This window comes from Anser anser, assembly GCF_964211835.1.
Source record: "Anser anser genome assembly, chromosome: 2".
In the NCBI taxonomy this organism is placed as follows: Eukaryota; Metazoa; Chordata; class Aves; order Anseriformes; family Anatidae; genus Anser; species Anser anser.
The window spans coordinates 45,376,211-45,400,662 of record NC_139721.1 but is presented as its reverse complement, the minus strand read 5'-3'; the positions used below and the strand labels follow the sequence as shown (position 1 = coordinate 45,400,662).

General features: G+C 41.7%; 1 protein-coding gene across 12 annotated transcripts in view; it reads left to right on the top strand.

The window, feature by feature from the left end:
- The first annotated feature begins 3,205 nt into the window (after nt 1-3,205).
- Nucleotides 3,206-24,452, top strand: part of ASXL3 (ASXL transcriptional regulator 3) — a 131,977-nt gene continuing 110,730 nt past the window's right edge. For 2 of the 12 annotated variants that reach the window (XM_083823487.1, XM_083823485.1), the window contains exons 1-2: nt 6,147-11,420; nt 14,032-14,128. In XM_083823487.1, coding sequence (XP_083679613.1) covers nt 14,084-14,128 — 45 coding nt within the window. In that variant the 5' untranslated portion in view covers nt 6,147-11,420; nt 14,032-14,083. The other 10 variants (XM_083823479.1, XM_083823477.1, XM_083823483.1 and 7 more) reach the window with 9 other exon arrangements.

Sequence of the window (24,452 nt, the reverse complement as noted above, 5' to 3'; positions counted from 1 at the left end):
TTGATTTGACTATATAAAAATGAAAGCAATCTTGCTAGCCATCTGCAGACGGTTCCTGCTCCTCTGAGTCTTTCTGTCATTAGCGGAACTGCCAGGGAGGTGTGATCTGTACGCGCTTTGAGTGTGATGCCTCAGACGCAAGTTCTCTTCTTTTCTGTAGTGGATGCACAAAGAAATGTTTTCCTTCTATCACTTTTATGATACCTTGTAAATCATTCTTGGTTCACATACAATGCACTTCTCATAGAAGTTGTTTCCATGCATTTGGGTAAAAGCCATCTCATATTCACAGTGTGAAAAAGAGTTGGCCAGCATAGCCCAGGGAGGTGCTGCCTGGAAGGCAGTTTGATTCGAAGGTGACAGCTTGATGGGCTGTCCACGCTGGGGTACCACCAGACATCTTTTGGGATGGCAAAGCCAACCCCCAGTCAGCTACAGTTGGGTTTATTAGATCAGCTGCAATGCCACAGAAACAAACCTAAGTCCTTATCTGACCTCTCGGGAGCTATGAAATAAAAGAGATTGCCCTCCCCTCATAGAAGTTGGCCATTTCTGGCCTGAGACAAAAGTAATGACAATGGTTGTGAACACTGAAGCGAGCAATGTAACTACTGTCAAAGCTTTCACTGGTAGGAAATTTAGCTATGATGATATTTGTCCCAGTTAAATTTTAGGTTTACAATTTACCGTTCTTAGTAGTAGTAGTTCTACAACCAACAGTGGTTCTACAACCATTGCATACTTAGGAATAGACAACATATACCTTGTTTTTAGACCTGAAAAATATGGTTGTAATTCTTTTTTTTTTCTTTTACCACGGAGAAAGGTGAGCCCTCCTATGTGTTCTGTGACCTCTTTCAGTACCAATGGAGAGATGGTGTGCCCAAGAAAAGACTACTCTGTGCACCTAATTTAGTATTTAGCAAAATTCAGCTTCAGCCCTCCTGTATTGACATGTTGAAGTACAGCCTGTAGGGTTGGTTTTTTTTGTTTTGTTTTGTTTTCATGAGCTTCAGGAGTCTTTCCAAATACAGTAACATTACCCAGATGATACTAGATTCCAAGCTTGTTATTAAGAATTATGAACATATTTGAAAAGCTCTGGATGTTGATTCAAGTATGTACGGCATATGAATAAAAGAGAAAAGTGCATTAAGTAAACGCTGTGAAACTCATGAGTTCTGAATTCTTGGTAATATGCATTCTTTAAATCAAGAGTAGAAAACATACTGTGCAAATACTATGTCAGTACCTGTAAATAGATAACTGTCAATCACAATGACTGGTTTTGGCTTCCTTGAGTCCATACAAAACCAAGTACTCCAGTTTGCTTTTTGTTACTGCTGTGCTGAAATTAATTCAGAAAATGCAGTGTCTTCATTAGTATCATTTCAGGCTATTTTTTTAATTATCTTGTGACTCAGCATCTCTCATTCAATTGTAGAGAATATAATTTCCATTGTAATAGTGGCACATTAGATTGAATTTTCATGCTGTGAATAAACCCTTCTGCACATCTGGTATTTCCATGTAATAGTTGATACTATTTCTTTTGTAACAGCTGAAACTGGAATTTGTATTACGGCAATGTTTGATTATATTGAAGCACTGCACCCAATATGTATTTGCGTATTTACTGCAGTTTACAGATTTCTGCTTGGCAGGAATATTACTGTATACATTAAAGAATTCAGCGATATGTATCAAAAGTCATTTTTCTATGCAGGAAACAAGAAGAACAATGTTGTTCTTCAGGTAGCTTCACTAGATATGTCAAGTGTCGAGCTTCTATAGCACTGCAGGGAAATGCATTCACTGAGTACTGAAACTCAGAAGCTGGTGTCCAACGTTACTGTAGTAGCCTGTGGACATTATTCTGAGAGAAGAAAAGGTAACTGGACACAAATGCATCCATAATAAATAACTGCTTCTACCCACACACTCAACACAGTAACATCTAGCACTGTAACTTCACGTAAATATTGCTTAGCTATAATTTCATGACATATTTTAATATAACATCTTTCTGCAGTATTTGTATAGAGTTGCATTTGTGCGTGAATCTCGCACACACGCACATACATGGACACACTTCCCTGAGATCGTGGCTCTGAGTTGTGTGTTACACGTGCTGAGCTTTTAGCCATAGCTCCAGCGGTTGCAGTTTGAATGTAGTTCACCACTTCTCATTCTCAATTTTGCTATTGTCAATTCAGTTAGAGTAGCAATGGCTACAGTCTTTTGCAGTGTCAGGTCCAATTCATGCAGTAAATACTGTCTATAATCAATAGGAAATGCTTTCTTCCATAAGCTAAATTTGACCTTTTTCTGCTGTGCCTCAAGACTTACATGTGATTTTTAACTCCCTTAAACCAGCCGTGTACCATGCTGTTGATTCCCTTGGTTTCTAGGTATGCTGGCAGTGTTTATAGGATTCAGCTACATTTGTTGCAGACATTGCAGCAGCACGAATTCATTTTATTTTTTATCATGAGGGAAAGCATGCAGAATGCACACCAGCTCTCTGCTCTGATACAGTAAACAACATAAATAGTTTTCTTTCTCCAACAAGGTCAGGGACATAAAGTATATGATTTCCAACTATTTGTATTTGAACAACAGAAGGAAATTAAGAGCACCCAAACTTTGTAGGTATGATGCAGATGAATTCAATGGCAGCAGAGAAACTGGTCCAATTTCTTCAGTACTGAATATAAAGGATGCAATACTATAAAGATCATTCCACACGTCCATAGAAATACCAGATGAAAGTGTGATCCTGACTGCAACGGGCAATAGCACAAACCAATCAAACCACCACACACACACACACAAAATAAATAAATTAAAAAAAAGAGGATCCCCAAATTTCTCTTTAGCTACAGAGTGTCCTCCTATGTCCAACACCAATGTGTCAGGACCAAAGCTCTCCAGCTCTCCTGAGTAATGGAAATTCAGATCATGTTATGCATGTGGCACAACTTGAAAAACAACCAGATCGTCATCTAACTGTGGATGGACAGAAATCTAATGCAAACATTTATTTTAGTCTTAAAACAGACTCCTTATGATGAGAGTGACTGATAAACTTCCCTATGCTTTTTTAGTTTTAATGCAGTTTCAACGCTGAAAACAATCAGGGCATTTCAAAGGCAGCTTTAAGGAAGTTGTTAATAACTAAAGATTCAGTCTTTAGCATGGGAGTGAGATGTGAATGATTCTTTTATATCATAAAGGAGTAGGAAGTTACTGAAGGCAAGGAAATATAAAAGGCAGAAGAAAAGTAGGACAGAGACATAAAAGGTAGAAAGCAAAGTCAATGAAACAAAGCGTAGACAATGGAGTTATCCTAATAGCAAGCACTTCCTTTCTAGATGTTACTAAGGTGACATAAAATATTCAGTAAATATCAAAGTTAAGGAATATGTAGCTGTTCCTACAACTGAATGATTTTAATAGCTGTTACACATTACCTAACTCTGCTGAACCTGAAAATTCCCAGTTCCAACACCATTTTTCTCAAGAACATTTCTGAGGCAATTTCAAATCCCCTGGTCAATTGTATACAGTGTAGAGTCAACCCAAAATTCAGAAGAAAGTGCTTTAATAGAGTTTCTTTCGTTAATGGTTTTGAGTGTGAAAATCAAACAAGAAATCTGAAGAGGTGTCACAGTGAAGAATTATCTTCCGCGTGCTATTTCCAATATAAAGATGAGGAGGATGAGGGGGATGTGTTGACAGCTGGAACCCTGACCACCACCTGAGTGCACCCTGAGGGAGCGCTTTGAGCGCTATCAGGGAGCCACTTCACCTTCCTCTAGGGCTGTCCCCTGTCCTTCTCTAGATAAAACAGCCTGAACGTTGAGCTAGTTGGGAGTGATTTTTTTATTATTGTTATTTTTTTCTCTCTCCAGTGAGCTGTGCCTTTGTAGGAAGACAGTTTTGACGTTATGGAAAGCAGGAGGGCAAGCAGAAGAGCGGCACTGCTGGGGAGGGACGAAGGAGGGTGCAGGCACCGAGCAGCTCGACATACAAAGCCCGAATAATTTTGAACTCATTTCAGTCCGAACAAAAAACGCCGAAAATATTTCGATAGCATTCCAAAAACACTTTAATATTTGGGGGAGGGGAGGAGATAGGGGCGAAAGCTCCCATCGCAATATCCTGTAACTCAGGAAGGGGTATTAAATCCGCAGCTCCCCATTCTGTGGGCATCTTAATCCTAAGCCGCCCGATAAAGGACAAACATCCTTCAGCGGTTCCATGGACCGAGCCCACCGGCTCCCTTTGTTCGCACGGGAACACGACGCCTCTCCCCCGGTTCCGACAGGACAACTTCAGCCGCGAGCTCGGGCTCAACCCAAACCATCGCCGCCGCTTCGGCCGGGGCTGGCCGTGCCCGCTCCCAGCTCGGCGGGAGGCAGGTAGGAACCCCGCGGGGCCGCCGCTCCCTCAGCCTCCCCCCCCCGCAGCGCCCGTGAGGAGGGGTCCCCGTCCCGGGGGGCGCCGAGGCGGAGGCCTGCGGGCCGCGAGGACGCGGCGAGGGACGGAGGGAGGGCAGCGGCGAGGCTCGGGGCGCCGTGCGCGGGATGGCGCCGCCGGGCACCCGCCGACCCCGGCGCCCCCGCCCCGGCAGCGCCCCTCAGCGTCCCCAGGGAGACGCCCCGCCCAGCCCGCCCGCCGCGCTGCACCACGGGAGTTGTAGTCCCGCAACCCCCCCCCCCCCGTCCCCACAGCCGAAGCCGCTCTCGCGAGGTTTGGCGGCGGGCGCGCTCCTCGGGAGCGGGGTGGGGGTGGGGGGGGTATGTTTGGTGCGGGCGCCGTTCCCCGTTGTGACGTCAGAGCGCATTGTTGTGAGCGTGGCGGAGCACCCCGCGGGCTGTCAGCTGGGCGCCAAGCCGGGGAGCCGAGCAAAGCCGAGCAAAGCCGAGCGGAGCCGAACCCAGCCGGCCCCCCCCCACCCCGACTCCCCCCACCCCCGCCCCAACCTCCCCGCTCCCTCCCTCCCTCCCTCCCTCCTCCGCCCCCGCCTCCCCCTCCGCCCCCGCCCCTCCCGCCCCGGGGGCTCCGGCGCTCGGTGTCACCGTATCATTGTCCGTGCGGAACCCCTGCGGCCCCCCCCCCCAGCACACACACGCACACACACGCACACACACACACACACACACACACACCCCTCCCCGGCCCGCCCTCCCCCCGCCCACCCCCTCACCCCCCCCCCCCCCCCCCAGAACCACCTCAATGAGATGCAAACATGAAAGACAAGAGGAAGAAGAAGGACCGCACCTGGGCCGAGGCTGCCCGCCTGGTAGGTGCTGCGGCAGCATTGTGTGTGTGTGTGTGTGTGTGAGTGAGTGAGTGAGTGTGAGCGTGCGTGTGCCCGTGTGCGCGTCCCGCCGCCGCCCGCCCGCCCCGCGCGCTGCCCGCCGCTTTGTTGCCGGCCGTTGGGGCCGTTGGGGAGAGGGAGCGCGAGAGGGCGCGAGTGTGTAAGGGGGGGGGGGGGGGGGGGAGCGTGAGGGGAGTGTGCGAGGGAGGGGGGTGTGCGAGGGGGAGCGTGTAAAGGAGGGCCGGGGAGCGAGTCCGTGAGTGTGAGGGAGCGTGCAAGGGCGGGACGGGGGGCGCGCGCGTGTGTGTGAGGGAGTGTCTGTGAGCATGAGGTCGAGCGCGTTTGGCCGGGAGCGTGTGAGGGCGTGGGGGTGCGTGTGAGGGCTCCAGTGGGTGTGCGAGGGCACATGGGTGTGTGTGAGCATGTGGGGTAACGTGTCAGGGCACGTGTGGGTGCGTGAGGGTGTGGGGTTACGTGTGAGGGCACGTGTGGGTGCGTGAGGGCACGTGTGTGAGGGTGTGAGGTTACGTGTGAGGGCTCGAGGGAGGCCACGCGGCCATACACGAAGCGGGAGGCTGAGATCCTGTGCGTGTGTGGGACCGCGGTGCTGAGGGGCTGCCGCCGCCCGCGATGCCCGGGCAGCCGCTGCGGACACGCGTGAGGTGCGGGCAGCCCTCTGTCCTCCTCCTGTCCCCGGTCCGAGAGGAGAAATAGCTACGGCCCGTCTTCAGTGCGTGTGTGAGGAAATGCCTGTTCTTTTCTCTTCTTGCGTGCGCGTGTGGGTAAATATCCAGGGATTGTTTCTATCTGGGTGAGTTCATGCATCAGATATCCCAAGAAAATCCCTCCTTTTAAGTACGGAGAAAAAGTGAAATATCCGGGAATTGCTTTTTCATCCCGTTAGTGTGGACAGGAGGATTGGGGTGAGGGGCAAGGACATTAGAGAGAACTCTTACTGGGATTTCTCTTCACCCTCTCTACTTTCCCGGCTGAGCAGGGAGATATTCAGGGCAATCAGACCCACTTCTCTAAAGGCTCTGTGGCTCTGGAGACCTAGTCTATTCTCACTTCATTAGGAAACCGTCTCCTTTTCCCTACTGTATCTGTTTTCATGAATCTGTATTATTGTTTGCTAAGTGTAATAGCCCACATTGTTTATGTTGTTTTTCGGTTTCAGAGTGTGTATGGGTTCTCTCCATTCTAGGAATTTTACAACAAATAGTCTATGCACAGTACAGCATGAGTGGTTGTGCACGTTTCTGTGTGTGTCTTCTGCAAACTTGCGTCTGGCTCAGCTTTAACTGGGTGCACGGAAAGATCACAAAGCTAGGGAGATACGCTACTGGTTATACTGTTTTTTTGCTTTTTGTATCCACATGAACTTTATCTTTTATCTATCTCGGATACGGACTTCATTGCTTAAGTAAAGTGTCCGTGATAATGGTGCATCTGTTTTTGGTAATGTGTTTTGATATGACTGTTGTACTTCACAACTAGACATTTCTTGTAAAAATGTTTCTCACCTTGCTGTATGAATTCCTACGTAGAAGTTCAGCCTTGCGCTCTCGTGTAAATAATTATGAGGTATTAGACAGACTCTACCTATAGATGTCTCTGTAAGCTGTACCTAGGTATTCTCATATGCTTGGTCAGTGCGAGATTCTGATATGGTTCATTGTACGTCCTACAGAATTTTCTAATAACTCAGCTTTAGTGAAGATGTTCTGATACAGTGTCACCACTGTCTTCTCCTGTTTCTCGTAATTGTAACAAAAGTTTATCTGCGGTAAAACACTGATCTTTGCCAAAATAATGGTGGCAGTGGCTGTTGCTACAGCGCTTGTTTTTTCAAGCTTTAAAACTATCAGAATGCGTTCAAAAGTCTATAAAATCCATCAACTGCTTTCCTAACTTCCCTCTTCCAAGTGACTGCAGCAGATGCTACTGTAAGCTGTCTTTTGTTTGACAAATGTACATAAAAGAATTTTAATGTGTATTTATTAAAATTGCTATTCCCATGTGGTCCAATATGTGGAAAGTTTAAGAGCCCCTGGAGAACAAAGGCTGAGGCAGTGCTGAGGAGAAAGGCAAAGTCTCTCATTTTCGTGATGTCATACCACCTAGTGCTCCCCCCGGAAGGGTCATGATTTGCAAAAAATCCAGTAAAAATGATACATTGCTGTATATAAGTGGTGGAGATGCACAAGGTCCACAGTGTGGTTTTGTCTAGTTTCCCTGGGGTTTGCCGTGGTACAGAGAACTTGTCCCAAGTCTGTTTTGTGAATGATGCATAGTGCGGTGCAGAGCAGCCACAATCTTGCACAGAGCTTTGTTAGCATAGTGGCATATGTTTGCAAATCACAGTGAAAGATCGAAGCCAAAATTGCCACTCCTTACAGTGTTTTATGTTAGGACCCTGATGGTTCATTATGACTTCGTTTTCTTGGGATGCATCAATAATGTATTACTGCAAGGTTTGATTAAATCAATTTCTTTCCAACGACAAGTAAACAATGAAGTGATTGATACGCACTCATGAAAAACGACTCATGAGTTACCTAGATCAATATGCTGTAAAATTGTATAGTACTGAATTATTTTTAGAAACAAGAGGTTGAATTAATTCACACAGCAAACGCATGGAAATTTTTGTGTTAAATTTTCCATAAAAGCCCTTATGTTACATCAATATCGGGCTTTCCAAGTGAACTGCTCAAAAGGTATGAAAGAAGATAGGTAATGTTGCTTTTTCACTCTGTTGTGCATGTACATCTGTTACAACATGGACTTTAAACGACGTACTTGCATGCTAGTTTTTCAAGTAGTTCTAGCCTGCTCACTAGACCTGCTTATTTTTTAATTTTCTTTGTTTGCTGTGAGGTGCCATACTTTATTTTCTGTAGACCTCTCAAAATCTGTGCTAAAATACATTTTTCTCCTATGTTTCAGTCACATATGTAGCTATTATTAGCAACACCCAGTAGCTTCCCAAACACAAATGTTTCTATACTTACAACATGCCTATGAAGTTAAGTATTTTGACCTCTGCTTTACCCATGCAGAGTTGAGGCACAGAAAGATTAAGTACCTTACTCAAAGCTGTACAGGAAATCTGTGGGAGAGGCAGTTATAGTACCAACAGTGTCTCGGTAGTAGTCCTGTTTCTTAGTCATAAAATCATCTTCCTTCTGTGGCTACACTTCTGCCTCATTCACTCACTCTCTTACTATTTCTCTCACAGTAATTATGAAAGAAATGGATATGGTCATGTCTCTATTCAATCTATATTGAAACTCATAATGCACCATGTAATAGTTGTCATGGATAAAAAGGAGTACAAAAACTGGACTCAAGCCTGAAATCATTACACAGCTCTCCATTTCCCACATTCACAATGAAAGAAAGAGAAGTGCTTTAGAAAAATATATTACATGACAGTCTTAAAATACATTGTAATGTGTAAGCCTAAGTGGTGCGGCTCCACACTGACAGGCAGCGTTGCATTTCCATTTCTTGTATTTGATTAAAAGGTCTTTGAAAACTCAAGTTCCTGCAATGCAGTGTTTTTTCAAGATACTCCCTTGATTTTTAAAACCGAAGCAGGAAAGGACTCCCATTATATTCGGCTCTTGCTGTACATACCATGTTTGTGACATAGGCGGTAAAACAGGAGCTGTTGGAATGTCCTGTACTGGGACTTGCGTTTTGTGGAAGAAGTCTCCTGCAGAGAGTTGAATCTGTCTGTGCGCAACACGCTGCTTTTTTTCCTCATGCAAGTCTGCTTATCTCAGGGCAAGGCATAAGCCAGCTTACAAGCATTCCTGAGAAATGAACGCATGTGCAGGATCAGTGGAATGGTGGCATACCTCTAACAGTTCATGTTACAGAACCCATTTTGTACAACACGCATTTTTATGGACAAGATTGCAACCTGTCTTTGCAACCTGCCAAAGGGCAAACCTTTGCAGACCTGGTATGTCAGCTCTCAGGTACTTTTAGAAGACTACAGCAACGTTTATGCACAACCTGGGCATTATCTCCACGCCAGTTTTTTGCTTTTTGTGTCAGATAGACTAAGATACAACACTTAACAAGAACAAAAGAAAATTTTTAAAGGAAGAAGGAACTTTCTCCTCTGTCTTCCTGTTGACCCCAATGTGATGAAGCAGTTGTTGTTTTCTGGTCATACGTGGATCTTGCAAAAACTGAACAGAAAGGCTAAGCACTTGAGTAGTTCAATTTGTAACGATCCCATTCACTTGAAAAAACTTGTATCTGGTGAGTTTCAGCTGTTCTTAAGCTCGCTAGGACTCTCAAGTGGTTCTCAAAGTCCTGCAATATTGAATTCTGCCTCAATTTCATGCCATAAGATACTGCGTAAGAAATATCAAAATGAAAATTACTGAGAACAAAACATGTCCAAGTATACTGTGGCACACAGGAACTGCTAGCAGTCTTAAGCAGGCAGCAGCAATCCAACTCGTATCGTTGGTTTTGACTGCCAGGCAAGACCCTTTGGTTTTTGTGATCTAGAAAGGCAGAAAAAGCCTGAACAAAATGGGTTTGGGCTGCTCACCTCATGCATGCAGCGCTCAGCATATGCATGAAGCATAGAATGTCTGTCTGTGAAGGGTGATAGTAACATTTTATGGTAACACTTTAAAATGATTTTTTTTTTTTTAATGGATAGCTTGTCTTTCCTGTAAGTGGTGTTTCGAAACACACTTTGGTTAAGTTACTACCGCTAGTTGACAATGAGAAGAGTAGCAAGGGTGAGTATAGCAGCATTTGTTGTTCTATTCATGTATTGGTTGCCCCGTCGCCTCTCCAGTGTTTTTGCTCTCTCTTTTCTAAATATAGTTCTGAAAGAAAGGTTTTCTTGTGTTACTGAAGGCTGTATATGTTCTATGGTGCTATAGAGCACTCATGGTTCAGCTGACGTGTGAATGTTGGGTGACTAATATTCATTCCTTAATTCGTGTATTTCTTGCACTAGTCTCCTGACAGGATCCAGCTCTTAATTACAAGTTGTTCTGTTGCTCCTGTAAACTTTAAGAAAATTATGCTAATTAATTAAGGAAACAGATGTTGAAGGAAAAAAAAAGAAAACATGAAAAAGCAACAAAAGCCCGCTGGAATTGTTAGCTTGCATGTTGCTGTTTATTGGGGCTGGCTGTCCAAAAGCTGTTTGTTGCTTCATCTGCTCTGCTAAGATAGTGTAGTTGAAATAGATCATATAGTGGTATAGAACTATTTTTGCATTACGTCTTCATATTTGACGACCACAAATGAAACAACAGCAACAACAGAAAAAGAAGAGTAACTTCTGTGCAGTTAGACCATTGATGATGATAATGCCTTTGACTTTTATCTTAAGTTTTCATTCTTGTTACTATAAATACATTTTAAAGTGTTGTGAAAGGAGCTTCATATATCTCTAAAAATAGGAGATTTGACATGACTTTGTTTTGCAGTATTACGGATTTCTTTGTTGTAGGCTTAACACAGACCTACTATTATTTCCATATTTGTTCTGAGTTAATTCTTTTTCAGACATGCAGAAACATTGTGGCTTGGGAAGTTTTGATGGCCTTTCCCTTTGATCCACGATCAATGCTGCTTTGAAGAACTCTGTATTATTTTGGTTTGCTCTAGGGTTTCCTCCAATTTGTTTTATTCAAAGTAATTTTTGCACTTGTTAGACAAGGTTGAACCTGCATTTATTTTTCTACCTTCTGTGGTTGTGTTTTTCATTTGGGTAGTATGAAATATTACAGAAATTAATATGTTTTATTATTATTATTATTATTTTGCTTTACAAGTTGGTCAAAAAATATAAATTTCCTGTTTCAGCTCATCCTTTGCATTCTTATAGGGCAGACTGAGAAGAACAGAGATTCTAACACTTGAGATGGTCCTTTCACCCCTGGCATCACACACCTTTAGGAAAGCAGGAACCCAAACCAAGAACGGAACGTGTTCTGAGTCAAGTCACAATATGTCTACAAACCAGGGTTAAAATAGGAGAAAACCCTTACAGGAATCTGAACATGAGCATTGCTTAACAATGAGGCAGTGTTATCAGTGCCTAAAGGTACAATTTAATGCTTATTGATATAGTGAATGATTTCTGGCTTACATTTCTTTGTAGAGAAGAACCAGTATTTTCCTGTGATACCGCATGCTTTGATCAGTTTCACCTGAAACCTTTGGAATCACAACAAAATAGTTTCCAGTAACCACACCCAAGGCCGTATCTACTATTCACAGCTAGGGTGCTTGGGATCTGCCAGTCCAATTTACCACTTCCCGGGATCAAATTGTGTCACTGCAGCAACCTAGCCTGGATCAAGTAGCGTGCTCTCCTCAAGGTGAAAAGCCAAATTCACTCTGCATCCTGCCACAGCATTTGCTTTGTTCTTTATACTGTGACCAGGGGTTATGGTCACTTGGAGAGTCATTTGCTAAACTTTAGCTGTTGGCTTTGGAGTAGAAGGTGGTTTTGAAATGTTGTAAGTTTCAAAACGATTTCCATTTTCCTGGTTATCTGATGATAATTTTGGCATGCTTTGTAACTAGCAGTAGCTAAATAGTAGTCTCGGTTTCCACTATGTATGCCATTGGGACCTGGAAGGAGGTGTGATTAGCAGAAAATATTTCATCATGTTTCCATGGGTTCCAGTTGAAACTGACCAAAGCCACCTTTTGAGGAATTTACAGACTCACAGGTGGAATCAACCACCTTAGTTGTCATTCTGGAACGGTCAGTTTCCCTTGCAAAGTCATAGGAACAATGTGGAGAGTCTGCTCTAAGCAGTGTATCCTTGTTCAGCCCACTTGCTCATCCTGTTAGTTCAGGTAGCAAATCACTGTGGTGCTCAGCGACAACAGATTGGCTATAGGTGACCCGTTTAATTTTTACCAAGTTTGAGTGGCAGTCACCCTACACAAAGAAACCTAAACCACTGATGTTCAGTCCTCTCAGGCTGCTCCTTCCTTGTGAAGTCCTGCAAGGTAGTTCCCTCTTGTTGGACTTTCTTGGGAGGAGATATACCTACTGAGAATGGAAAAACGGTGGAGAGGTGCCTCCCTTCTTACCTGCAGCTAAGCTAAGCTTTGGAGGAATGACCTGTGTCTCCAAGTACTGTATCTTAAGCCACCCAGTCCCCAGTTATATCCACTTACAACTATAGTACTTTAACACAGACACCAAGAGTATCAGAAAATAGATAGTAAGCCATCTGGCAGTGCATGCCTTCTTCCTAGGTTGCCTTCAGTGTAAGTGCACTGGTAGGGGTTGGGGACTAGTTAGTGTTGGAGGGATTTAGGGCAGCACCACTGACTGGTCTGAGCAAGTTCAGGTGCTTGTGGCATTGGAACAGGAAGCAGGGGCAATCTTATGCTTTCTGTTTTCATCCTGTGAATGGTAAGAGTTTCAGCTCGGTTTAATGGCTTGAGTTCAGCAGGACAGTCTCTGCGGTGCCTCACATGTAGCTTCCCTCAGTATTGTTGGAACTTTTAAGTAAGGTTTTTAACATACGGGGTCTGGCTGTTAACCTGCAGGTTCTGAATCTGATGTGGCATCCTGTACCTCAGCTCTCTGAGGCAGACCCGTTTTGTGTAGTTCGACTGAGCGTAGTTTCTGTCTGACAGCTTTTGCAATCGTCAATAAGCACAGTTCAGTCAGTGCTCTCAAAGCACCAGGGACATTTACTGAGTCATTAAGAGGACTGGGCTATAGCTCTCTGTAGAAGATATTTCGGGACATTTTCTAATTGATTGTTCATGATTTGGAGCATCAGAAAATGATTTATTTAAAAGACAGAAATTTTATACTGTGTTTTAAAACTGGCCCTCCTACATGCGTGGATTGGTCTAGCTGAGTCAGTGGTGATGCGTATCTCCTCACTGCTCGTGGAGGCTCAACTGTAGAGATCATTATCACAGAATGGTTTGACTCAGAGGGGACCTCTAAAGATGACCTGGTTCCAACTCCCCTGCCATGGGAAGGGACATCTTTCATTAGACCAGATTGCCCGGAGCTTCAGCCAACCTGACTTTATCCTGTGGGTGACAATTCCATTCTGTAGAGGACGGTCTAACTTCCATGTTTTGATAATGTTGCTGTCTACAACTTCAGAAGTGTTCCTTGACAGACAAGTGTCTAGGGCTAATGAGCGATTTGGTGAACTTGCTGTTGAAGGTATTTTCTTTCTTTCTTGTTGTGATCTTGGATGAATATAGATACAGCCATGAATTTGGTAAAGCAGTCATCCTGATCAGCTCCTTGTATCAGTTGGCATCTAAAGAGGGAAAAGAGCCTTAACCAAAGCACACAATAACCATATGAAGGTCAAAGTTTTTCTCCCTTTCCTGGAGAACACACCTAATTCCTGTAGTGGTTGGTGAGTTCCCTTTCGAAATGTCTACAGAATCTAGTAAGTCATAGGCAATCTTTAAGTCCCATATGATTTGTTCTCGCATTTATGATTCGAACCTTTTTTATGATAGGCTCTACCACAATCATTGTATCGTATCGCCTTTGTAACTTTGTCCTTCATTAAGTGATAACTTTGTTTCTATTATTTTTCTTTTTAGTCCCATCAGTTTTAACTGAATAAATTCCACACCCAGTTGCTTCAGTAGATCTATTGATGTCTATTCCTGGATAAATGTTGATTCTTTTTATGTCTCAAAATTCCCAGTTATCCACCAGCTGCTGGGGTGTCTGTTGGCACTGCTGTACCAGAGAAGCACATGGTAATGCATGTCACCACGTGTCTGCCAGTACTACCTAGCAAGGTAAACGGGGATAAATAGTCACTGGCCATAGCCAGCTGTCTTTCTTTTGGACCAAGATTCTAGCAGCTATCTCAAAATTATGGCGTTCTCTGATCACATCAGCTTCTTTCATTTCATTTGGCTTTTCTCTCGGTTTGAAATTCTAGACGGGTAAGACCAAACAGAACCTCTTTGGAGTTTGGTGTTCATCTTAATTACACTATTAGTTTGATAGTCATAGAGCTAATAATCAGAGGTGAGTTTGGAAAGGTCCTCGAGGTTACATTGTCTGGTTAGACTTAAAACTAAATCAGATGCCCAAAATTAACTTTAGGTTTATGAAATCAGTTGGTAACTTTCTTTACCCATTTTTTGAGCTAGGACTTCTCTGGCCTTTGCCAGCATCTGCTCTTTTTGTGGAATTTCATGTCCTACTGAAAAATGGGAGAACTAGGAGAAAAAAGTGATCCTGAAGAGTTGCCCAATGGACATCATTTAGAGTTCAAATGTATCTTTACCTCTTTTTTCTTTTTTTTTTTTTCTGACAGTGACTAGACAGAAAACACAGGTTTCCTCATTCAGATTGAAAAATCTGTATTTATTTAATGGTACTTAGTCACTTCCTCTGTCTTTTTTGAGGGTTTTTAGTACTTAAACCCTCTGGATGTTTTCAGCAGTTTTGATACAGCAATGATGCTGCAGGTTCATACTTAACAGCAGTAGTCCTTAGTGCATTCTAGTCTGTTTCATAAGCTATTTCGTTCATAATGGAGATTTTTGCAAGCACTCATCTTCTGTTTTAAAATGTAAGTACAACAACATTGTAGGACTCATTGTGTAGCTGTGGAATAAGCTCAATAAATCCCTGGTGAATACATTTTCAAATAAGTTGCTTCTGGAGATATGTTAATACCTTTTTGTCACTGGTTTCAAGGTGACCAGTGGCAGGATGTGGTGTCCTGAAGGTACAAAGGACTACCTGTTATTTGCATGGATTGTTCTTGTACTGAGCTCTCTGTTTTAAACTTTTTTTTTCTTTTTTTTTCCAAGAGAAAGAAAAGTCTGTGTAGCCAATTCTGCTACATTGGCAATGCTTGTCAAACACGTTGTTTGTCTTCCTTTTGTCCTGCTCCCAGGATGCTGTGCTGTCAAGTTGCATTGCATTATTAAACATTTGCTGTCTGTTAAGTACGCACCAGTGGCATAGCTGGACAATTCAGCAAGTGCTCGGATCTGTTGGGCCAGATCATAGGAAAGAAAGGGGAAGCTGCAGTATGCAGCATGATCTGCCACTTGTAAGGCTACTAATCTTTTAAAACATTGGTTTACTTCACTGTACCCAGTCTGTGGGCAGCTGGAGGCTTTGAATGTGGGTGGTAGTCAAACAGTAGCCTCGTGGGCAATATCTGAAGTGCTTTTTGCCAGGTATCCCTGTAAGTAATATTTGATGGAAGGACACAGTAAGGATTCCTATTTTGATGTGGTCCCTCAAATTCCTGACTTAGCAGCCCAAATCTTATATGCGATGTCAAGTATTGGGTTACAGCTCTGTGAGACTGGCTGGGAGAATCAAAGACACAAGTCTGCATGCCTGGGACATTCAGTCTGCTCGTAATGAGCCCCAGCATCCTTTGGGGAAACAGATAGCAACAGCAAGAAATGGACACTGCTCTCAGCTCCTGAATTGGTCCAGTTGTTTGTTTTTTCATCTTGCAAACTAAATTCTTTGCGCTAAAATACTGTTTCCTCCAGTCAGTGCTCAGGGATCAGTTGACTCACTGCCAATTTCCCCTGTCACTTTTGGAATGAGAGTTACCCATTTGAGTGAAACTTGTCAGTGATAACCGAGCCTGTCTTTGTTGTGGAGTCGTGCTCTTTTTCCTTAGTAAAAGTCTGTTGGTGAATGTTATGGTTTACAGAGCATGGGATCAGCACTCAAAGAGTAGATGCTGAAAGAAAATGGAATTACTGCTCTCAGCTTGCTTGAACACTGTGGTTATCCTATGAAGAAGGATCTTTTGTGCTCTTTGTGACACAGTGTTCCAAGGACTCAGTGAGCCCCTCTAAGTGGCTGTGATCTTGAAACGCGCTCTTTTTTAGAGTAGCAGAAGTACTTAAGAGCTAGAGTGCTATGACTTCACAAGGTAAATTTGGAGATTGTTGTCAGTCTGACTGTGCAAGTTACTGCATGCTGTATACGTCCATTACTCATCCATTGCTGATGATTCTTGCGTTTACTAAGCACCTCCACAGGAACTTCTCTGTGCCTGTGCAATGAGCAGTCCTTTACACTAAGTGTTTGACATTCGCTGCAGGTTGTTAATTTAGCCTCCAGGTCCACAGCAGCAGCAACACTTGAGGAGGAGACTGCAGAACTCATATAGGGCTGCCTGGGGAGGTGTACAGTGAAAGAGAGTATAAGTGTGGGAGAAGTGACTGAATAGATGCTGGACTGGCTGAAGGGTGCAGGATCCAGTGCAAGAGACAAGCAGTAAGAGGAGCGGGCATGGTGAAAGACACTAAGGATAAAGTCAGTGTCTGAGCAATCATTTGAGCTGTTGTGCCTCATGGACTCCAGAAGGGTAATCTTCCAGCTGGTCTGTGAACCATGGGGTTGAAACCTACAGCAGTGGAAGATGAAGAAACTAGAAAACATTTAAGAATCTGAAGGAATGGAATCAAGGCAGTTGATCAGGATTATTCTGTGTGGCTTTGGAAGGTGGGCCAGAAGAGTGTTGTCTTGCTGTCTTTTAATCTGTTTGAAAAACTAACAAACCAAAAATCTAAGATATCATAATCTTTCAAATTAGTTGGCTTTAAGTAGGATTTTTTTCAGGGACCTGTTAGAATTTTTTTGTGTAGATTAGTTTCTAATGAAAGAAGTGATACCAATAGAGAACAATTCTGTCTCCATTCATTTGTGGGGTTATCTGCCTTGCTTGGAGATAGATTGTTTGACACATCCTCAAAAACATTCTCATCTTGCTATAACTGCTGAAACCTTTAACAATTCCATTAATTAAAGAAGTAAAATAAAAAATCTCTAGAAATGTGACTTTCCTTAATGAGGACAGACTTGGTTTCATACTGTAATTTCCATATGCAAACTTAATATATTGTGTCTGAGCTGTAGGAGAATGTTTCAAACAGTTTAAAGTAATGTTAAAATAAAGTAAAATAATGCTCCTATTCTCATTCTGAACCAGAACTGTAAAAGAGGCTGCCTGGATGTTATATACACATGGCGGTTGGGAAATGCTTCTCAAAGAGCTGCAAAGAGACTGAAAGTTGTTTTTTTATTTTTTCTTTTTAATAATAATAAAAAAGCACTACACCTGTTTGCTGTTATCAGCATTCTTAGAGCTGCTATGGCAAGAAGTTTCATGTGTTAGTTAACATGTTGTTAAATGTTGGCGTTAATTTTAGAGAAAAACATGGGTGTGGTGGGGGAGGAAAAGGATCTGGGGAAGGCATTCTGACAATGTTCTGAAAATGTTTTTTTTAAATGTTATAAGCATACATAATAGTTATGATGCTTGTTACTTTTAGTACTTGCATATGTTTTCTGGGATTAGCAGAAGAGAATGAAACTGGGTTTGTGTCTGCTGGCCTGTCATGTGGTAAAAAGAGAGCGTGCCTGAGTAATTCTGATGTAATCCTGCAGGAAAGATGGTAGCGCTGCATTGGGAAATGGTGAAGAAGAGATGGAGATGTTCTTCTAGCAGTCAGAAATAGTATAGTAAATATTATGGATAGGACAATCTATGACTAAAAGTGAAAGAAACAGAAAAGAATAATTCTGAATTCTAGGATAAAATTGCATTTCATTTGTTTATTTATTTAGCCACCATTTCACTTAATTAGGTAACTCATTGAAGTCCCCAAATCTTCATCTTTCAAGATGGTATTCTTCTCATATTTTGGTAGTTTAAGGGTGGAAATGGAGAGGGGGGAAAAAAAGTGGGGGAAGAGGGAACAATACACCACCACCACCACCACCACCAACAGTCTTCTCTGTAAAAGACAAAATCTTTGTTTTGGAAATGAAATACTATGTTTTTATTATGTTGCATTCTGTTTAGAACAATTTCCAATATGGGGGCTATCTTAGCCAAAATGTTATTGTTGAAATTATAAGTAATCTCTCTGAAATAATGGAAAAGGCCAATTTGTCTTCTGAAATTTTCTCTCATCTGTTTGGTAGTAAGATCACCTACCAGAATTTTCAGAATTAGTTTCGAATGATCTTGCCAAGGTTATTTCTAGAGCAGCAAAACATACGTATCTCCTAAAATCTCCTAAAGTCTGTCCGACACAATGCTTGAAGATGAGACTGTGCTAGTTTTCTTATTGTGATTCTGGACACCATGGTTTATTTTCTCTTTAACCTTAGAGAACATAGTGCCTAAATCTTCTGTGTATAGTTTTGTGTCTTTGGATGAGATTGTCTGGCATAGTTAAAGAAAGATCGCATTCCTGGATTTGCGTTGAATCTCCTTACTACCTCACATTGGTTCAAAGGTACAGTATGCATTCAGTAGTTACACTGGAAGCCCAAGCTGAGGCGATGTAACTTCACATGAAACAATTTTCACTTTTCTGTTGCTTGCTATTTTAGAGAGGAAATGGAAGATATAGCGAAAACATGTATTATTATCATCTTTTAAAACATTACATCAAAAAGTTGTGTCTAAACCCCATGGACATTGAAGTTATTTGCCAGTAACATTTCCTAGGAGCAGACAATTTATTACTTCTGCATTTCCAGAGGAGATGCAACTTTGGGAAAACTCACATATATTTATATTGGTGCTCATAGAAAAAAAAATAAAATTAATGACTGAATATACTATCTAACAGCCATGTTTTGCCCTTGCATGGTTTGCTTTTCTTGGGTATTCTCTTGACAGTTAATGGTTGAATCTGTTGAATGTATAGTGAAGTGTCTTAGGTAAGAAATATGCTGTAAAGTTAATGACCCTTAAAGACAGAGGTTTGCTTTGAACAGGAAGCCTAGTTTTATAACAAGTCTCTGTATTTACATTCCCTTAGCAAACCCTTCATCTCTGTTGACCACTTCCTTTGTTGTGATTCCAGAGCTCAGCATTAGTAGCTGTGTGATGGTCATTTTCTGCTGCAACCTGGTCAGCAATCGGCCAGATAGACTTCTGGGAGTCTGGCCTTGTAGCGTGGAATAACGCCTTCAGAAAGGGTCAGGAGTTGGCAGCCTCCACAACTAGAGATTATCCTGAACATTTTCAGTTTTTTCCCTCATGGAGGACGACACGTTCTCTGTTTTGGTTTGAGATTTGATTACAAACTGTTGGTTTAACAGTCAGCGTTTTGTCTCCTTACCAAGTCCAGTTCTGAAGTCGTGGTTCATCTTTTTTCTTTATAGGCTGGAGATGTGATTGAATTGGCTTACCTGTGCCAAACAATTGCTCCTGTTGGTTCAAATCTCTAAGGGAAATCAGCATCCAGTTGGAAGACAGCTGTACTGATAAGGTCCCATTGATCTTTCTCTCCTGCCCACCTCTCCTCCTATCAAGAAAAAAAAAATCTTAGCTTTCATAATACTTCTTCCTTGCCCTAAAGTTGCGCTGTTACTTGGCTGCTCTCACTGGTGTGACTGACCTCAGGTGCTGATTACATTATATGTGGACGTAGTTAACAGCCTGATAAAAGTGTTCGAGTCAATAAACCTAGATAAGGATAATGCTTTGTGGTGAGAGCTCTTTAATAACTTATTATAGTTGATGCAAACCAGTGGTAAAGATTTGCTGTTTTTAACAGAAAAAAATATCAAGAATTAGATTTTACTCAGTGTGGCATGATTTAGCAGTATCCAGAAAAGGAGAATTTGAGAAAATCCAGATGATAATTTTTGCCCCGCTTGGGGGAAAAATAATTGTTTCCTCTTTAACAGAACTTTTGCTTATCATGTTTTTCAACAGCACAATATAATCTGAAGCTTTTTTTTTTTTTTTCCACAAGAAGGAGTTGGGAGCATGTAAACAGTGTAATATATGTATGCTTTTTCTGAAGTGATAGAGTTTTGAAAGATTATTAACATAAATTGAGGATGGTCAGATTGTTTTACAAGACCCCTGGGAAGAAGTGATTATGTAACTTTTCTCAAAACTTGAGGAAAGCTGCTCCTTCTATCCAAAGTTTTATTTATGTATATTTACATATGCATACAAACTCAGATACAAAGCCATCACATGTTCTTTGTAATCTGTCTGTATTGTGACAAATGTTTCTTAGTAATAGTTGTTAAATAGTATATTTTTCAAGCCTTTAAACAGATGCTACAAATATCACTGTAGACTGCCAATATGCACTTCAATTCTGCAACGAATGCTGTGTTGAACAGGACAACTGTGGGTGGACCTGGGTGATGAGATGGGGAAAAGGATTTTGTGGAAGGACTGATAAGAAGGGCTAAACAAGTAAGCAACATAAAATGGATATGAGTTAGTGAACCACAAAATATTCTTCTATTTTTGAAAATCTTAGATGAGTAATTGTCAACTGTGCCATCTGTAAGTAATGTGGGCTTCCAAACTTGTGGCAATTAAAACTGCCTAGCATCCCACTCCAGCCCTATGTTTTATTCTGTGTACAAGTCAGCACTGAAGGCTGATCTCTTATGACATTAATCGTCTCATGAGGAGAGATGGAATAAATCACAGTAGCCCTTCCTCTCTTCACTCATGAAGATAAATGCCATAACATGATGGCTGATCTTTGTTATGACACTAACCATTATATATTTAACAGAGATAGCAAAATCTCACTGACAGCTAACAAAAGAATTCTCTCTTTATACATTCTCTAAGAAAGCTGTATTTCTTTAGTTCAAAAATATGACTTATCATATCTGCTCTCAGAGCAACTTAAGCAGTAGATCTGCATTGTGCCAGTGAACTGAATTCTGCACGCAATGATGTCATGATGCAGACTAATGAAAACTCGTGTGAAATCATTGTGCAACTTTGGGGGAAAAAGTACATAACACACAAGGGCTGATAAGACTACTGTTTTAAATTGCCAATTCTGACAAGAACAAATAGCTCTCCTCTTAAAAACAAAGCAAAAAAGACCCAGCAGAGCTTTCATCATTTTTTCTTTCATGGAGATTTTCATGGGGTGTTCCATTTTGCTTCCAGTACAGGTGGGCTCAGGAAACTGAAAGTGGCTTTTTGTTGTGGCTGTAATTCTGTAATTGCAAAAGATTTTTTTTGTTTGTTTTATCATTTGCTGCACACATCTCGGAAATTTCTTTCCATGTTGTCCATGCGTTGGACACGTTCTGGTCTTTTTTTTCTGGAATAAAATTACTAAGATTGTTAGTAATTTTCTGCATCTCTTCTTACTTTTTAATCCAAAGGGAGCAATGCTGTGTATCATCCTGTGAGTGAGGAACAGAGCAAACAAGTGAGTTTTGAAGTTTATGGGCGTGCTCTGTGAGGTTAAAAGGATCAACTGGCACTTCCATTGGCTTTTCACCTAAGCATCAAAATATGCTGCAAGTTTTGTGAGGTGGTTTCATGCCACCTTTCCTACAGAATTAAAATGGAAGTATAGTTTTAATTGTCTTATTTATATGTTTGTTGTCATTAGCCATATTTTGGAAACATGAAGAGGAGTGCTTCTTGGTTGGTTAAGTGTATACATGGTGCATCAATGGAGTCAATGTCAGTTGCAGAATGAAACTTATCTTATCCATCTAGTAGGTGATTTTTACCTGGATAAAATACTTAAAATGGCCAAAAGTCATATGTAAGAATATTTAGCTAGAGTACACAGTTAAAATATTTTATTCTGCTAAGATTCTAGATTTCTTATTTTTATTTTTCTCATCTCTTTTTTTTCTATTTTTTTTTCACCTTCTGGAAATCTTAGGTCTGTATCTTTAGGACACTGTCAAACAAGATAAGCTCTGGTAATAAAGCAATGGCAACAAAACCGGCATAACTGTCGCCTCTTGTTATATCTGGTACGTTCAGAGAGTAGCCAGTAGGAATTTTATTTCTCACATTAAAAGTAACCCTTACACATTACATTTGCCTGAGGAAGTTAAGCGATGAAAGCTTTTAAAACAAGCACATACTCGTTCTCTCTATTGATTTTTATGGGAGTTTTACTCTTCATATTGTTTTTGATTTTGCTATGCTGCAACATTGGTTATGCAGCAGTGTTTTTTCAGTGTCAGAAAAAAAATCTGTATCAGCTTTCAATAGAGAAAACAGCATATATGAAGTGAATATGGTTTGGGGTTCAGTGGTTCTTAGTATTTCTGTCTTGTTCCCTGAGTAGTGCTGAGCATGTTCACACTGGTGGTAGTTCTTCCCTCTCTTATCTGTAGCATAAAGGCAGCTGGCAGGGCACTCGCATCCATTCTGCTCTGTTAGTCCCAGTCACCTAAACATGGCCTCTCTTCATTTTGTACAGGGGTAAGAGCCAAAGGGGAATTTTGATCCCTGCTGGAATTAGAGGCATTTCAGGATCGTGGCCTGTTTGATCACTGAGGTAGTGGAGATTGGAGTGATTTTGTTGGGTGGCAGAGCTGTTTTTTGCTCCTGGTCTCTTCCCTGGAATAATGATTCATAACTGTAAGCAGCTTTGACCCATGTTTTTCAGCTGACTGCATTGATACAGAGACTGAAACTTCTACACTAATTTTCTTAAACTAAATAGGCAGAGAATATCTTCTATGAGCCATGGGAGGTTCACAATGCAGTTTGTCCTGTCAGCACCTAGGAACTACAGGGTGCTGCTAGCTAGCTACTTGGCGCACACACATTTTGGCTACCTAGGCAATGCCTGGGTGCCTGTGGTTGGTTTTGGGGAACCCACAGCAATGAACAGCTTCTATATTAATGTGTTAATGTGTCAGGATGTAGAGGATGTAGGAATGTACTGTAGGAGTGTAATGTGGTAAAGAGAAGGGAATAAAGGTGTTTCAGTAGGGGTGTGGAAAGGTGGGAGATCGGAGGTTACAGGTATTGCAATACCTCAAAAGATGAGAGTATCACTCTCATACTAATTCTGCTAATAGTGGAACCCATACTAGGGTGGAAAGTTTGACATCCTGCTCACTGGGATATGTGTCTTTGATCCTGACCTTATACATATATTTGAAAGAATTCTGCTTACGCTGGGTTCATCCTGTTAGAGTCATTGAAGTGTTCGTGGATCCGTACCGACAGATCCCCTAAATGAGGATCAGACATTTCATGTATTTCAGCAAGTTTAGCTGTTTTCACATGTTGCTTTCTTGTTCTTATTACATCTTTGCTACTTTCCTTGCTTGATTTTGTTTTTCTTTCTTACCTATAATGATGCATGAATTACAAAGGCAAATTCATAGTACAGAGCATATTGTGAAAGACATCACTGATGAAATGCATCTACCTCCGCTCAAATTTTATAACTTCCTTATAGTAACTGTACTAGCTTAAAGACAAAAGGCCTACCAGAAGAGTTATTACACCCATTTCAGCTTCTTTTAATGTTTTAGTACTTGGAAATTACTCTTTACCTTTGTCTTAATCACCATCAGCAAGAGCTCCATGAACCTCTATTTGAAAACTTCTCTTGAAATAGCTTGTAGTGCATCTTGTTATTTTCTTCCTTCTTCGCTGTTCAATATTATGTACCCTCCCTCTTCTCAGTCTTGCTGTTTTCTCTTTCTCATCCATTTCTATCCAATTCCTTTCTTCCCCCACCCTTATCCTACCCTACCCAACCCTCTCCTCTCCTAACCATTTACCCATCTTTCTTCACACAAAGGGCTTTGAACTTTTACCAGGCTGCCGATAATTCCCCAATGACTGAAGCCGTTAATCAAAAATGAATACAAAAGATTTGAGTGGGGCATTTCCCACAATAGAAGTCAGTCCTCCTGTTAACCTCACACAAGCAGCTGGAAAAGACAATGCTGGATTTATTCCAGGATGCTGTTCTTGTACCCTGTTTGGGACTCCATCTTTCAATTAACTTAGTAATGAGTGGCTAGAAAAGATCATATATTCACTGCTTAGGAAAAGGAAAGATATTTTTCTGTTCTTCTGTTCACCCTGCTCTCTTTGGGCAGTAAAGAATGTCTGTCTGTTGTGCAGTTCAGCCAGACTTGTATTTTAGCTGCTGAGTGGGAGCGCTGGCAATAGCTGTGCTGTTCCTTTTTCTGCTGAATTATTTAAATAACGTTCTAAAGAGAACTGCTCTGGTTTGTGAGCTGTGGCTCAGCCTACAGTTTGACCAAGCAGATGGGATAAAATGATCCTGATTTTTGTCAGCTATCTGACCTTCAGATCCTTTCAGGGAGCTTACAAAAAAA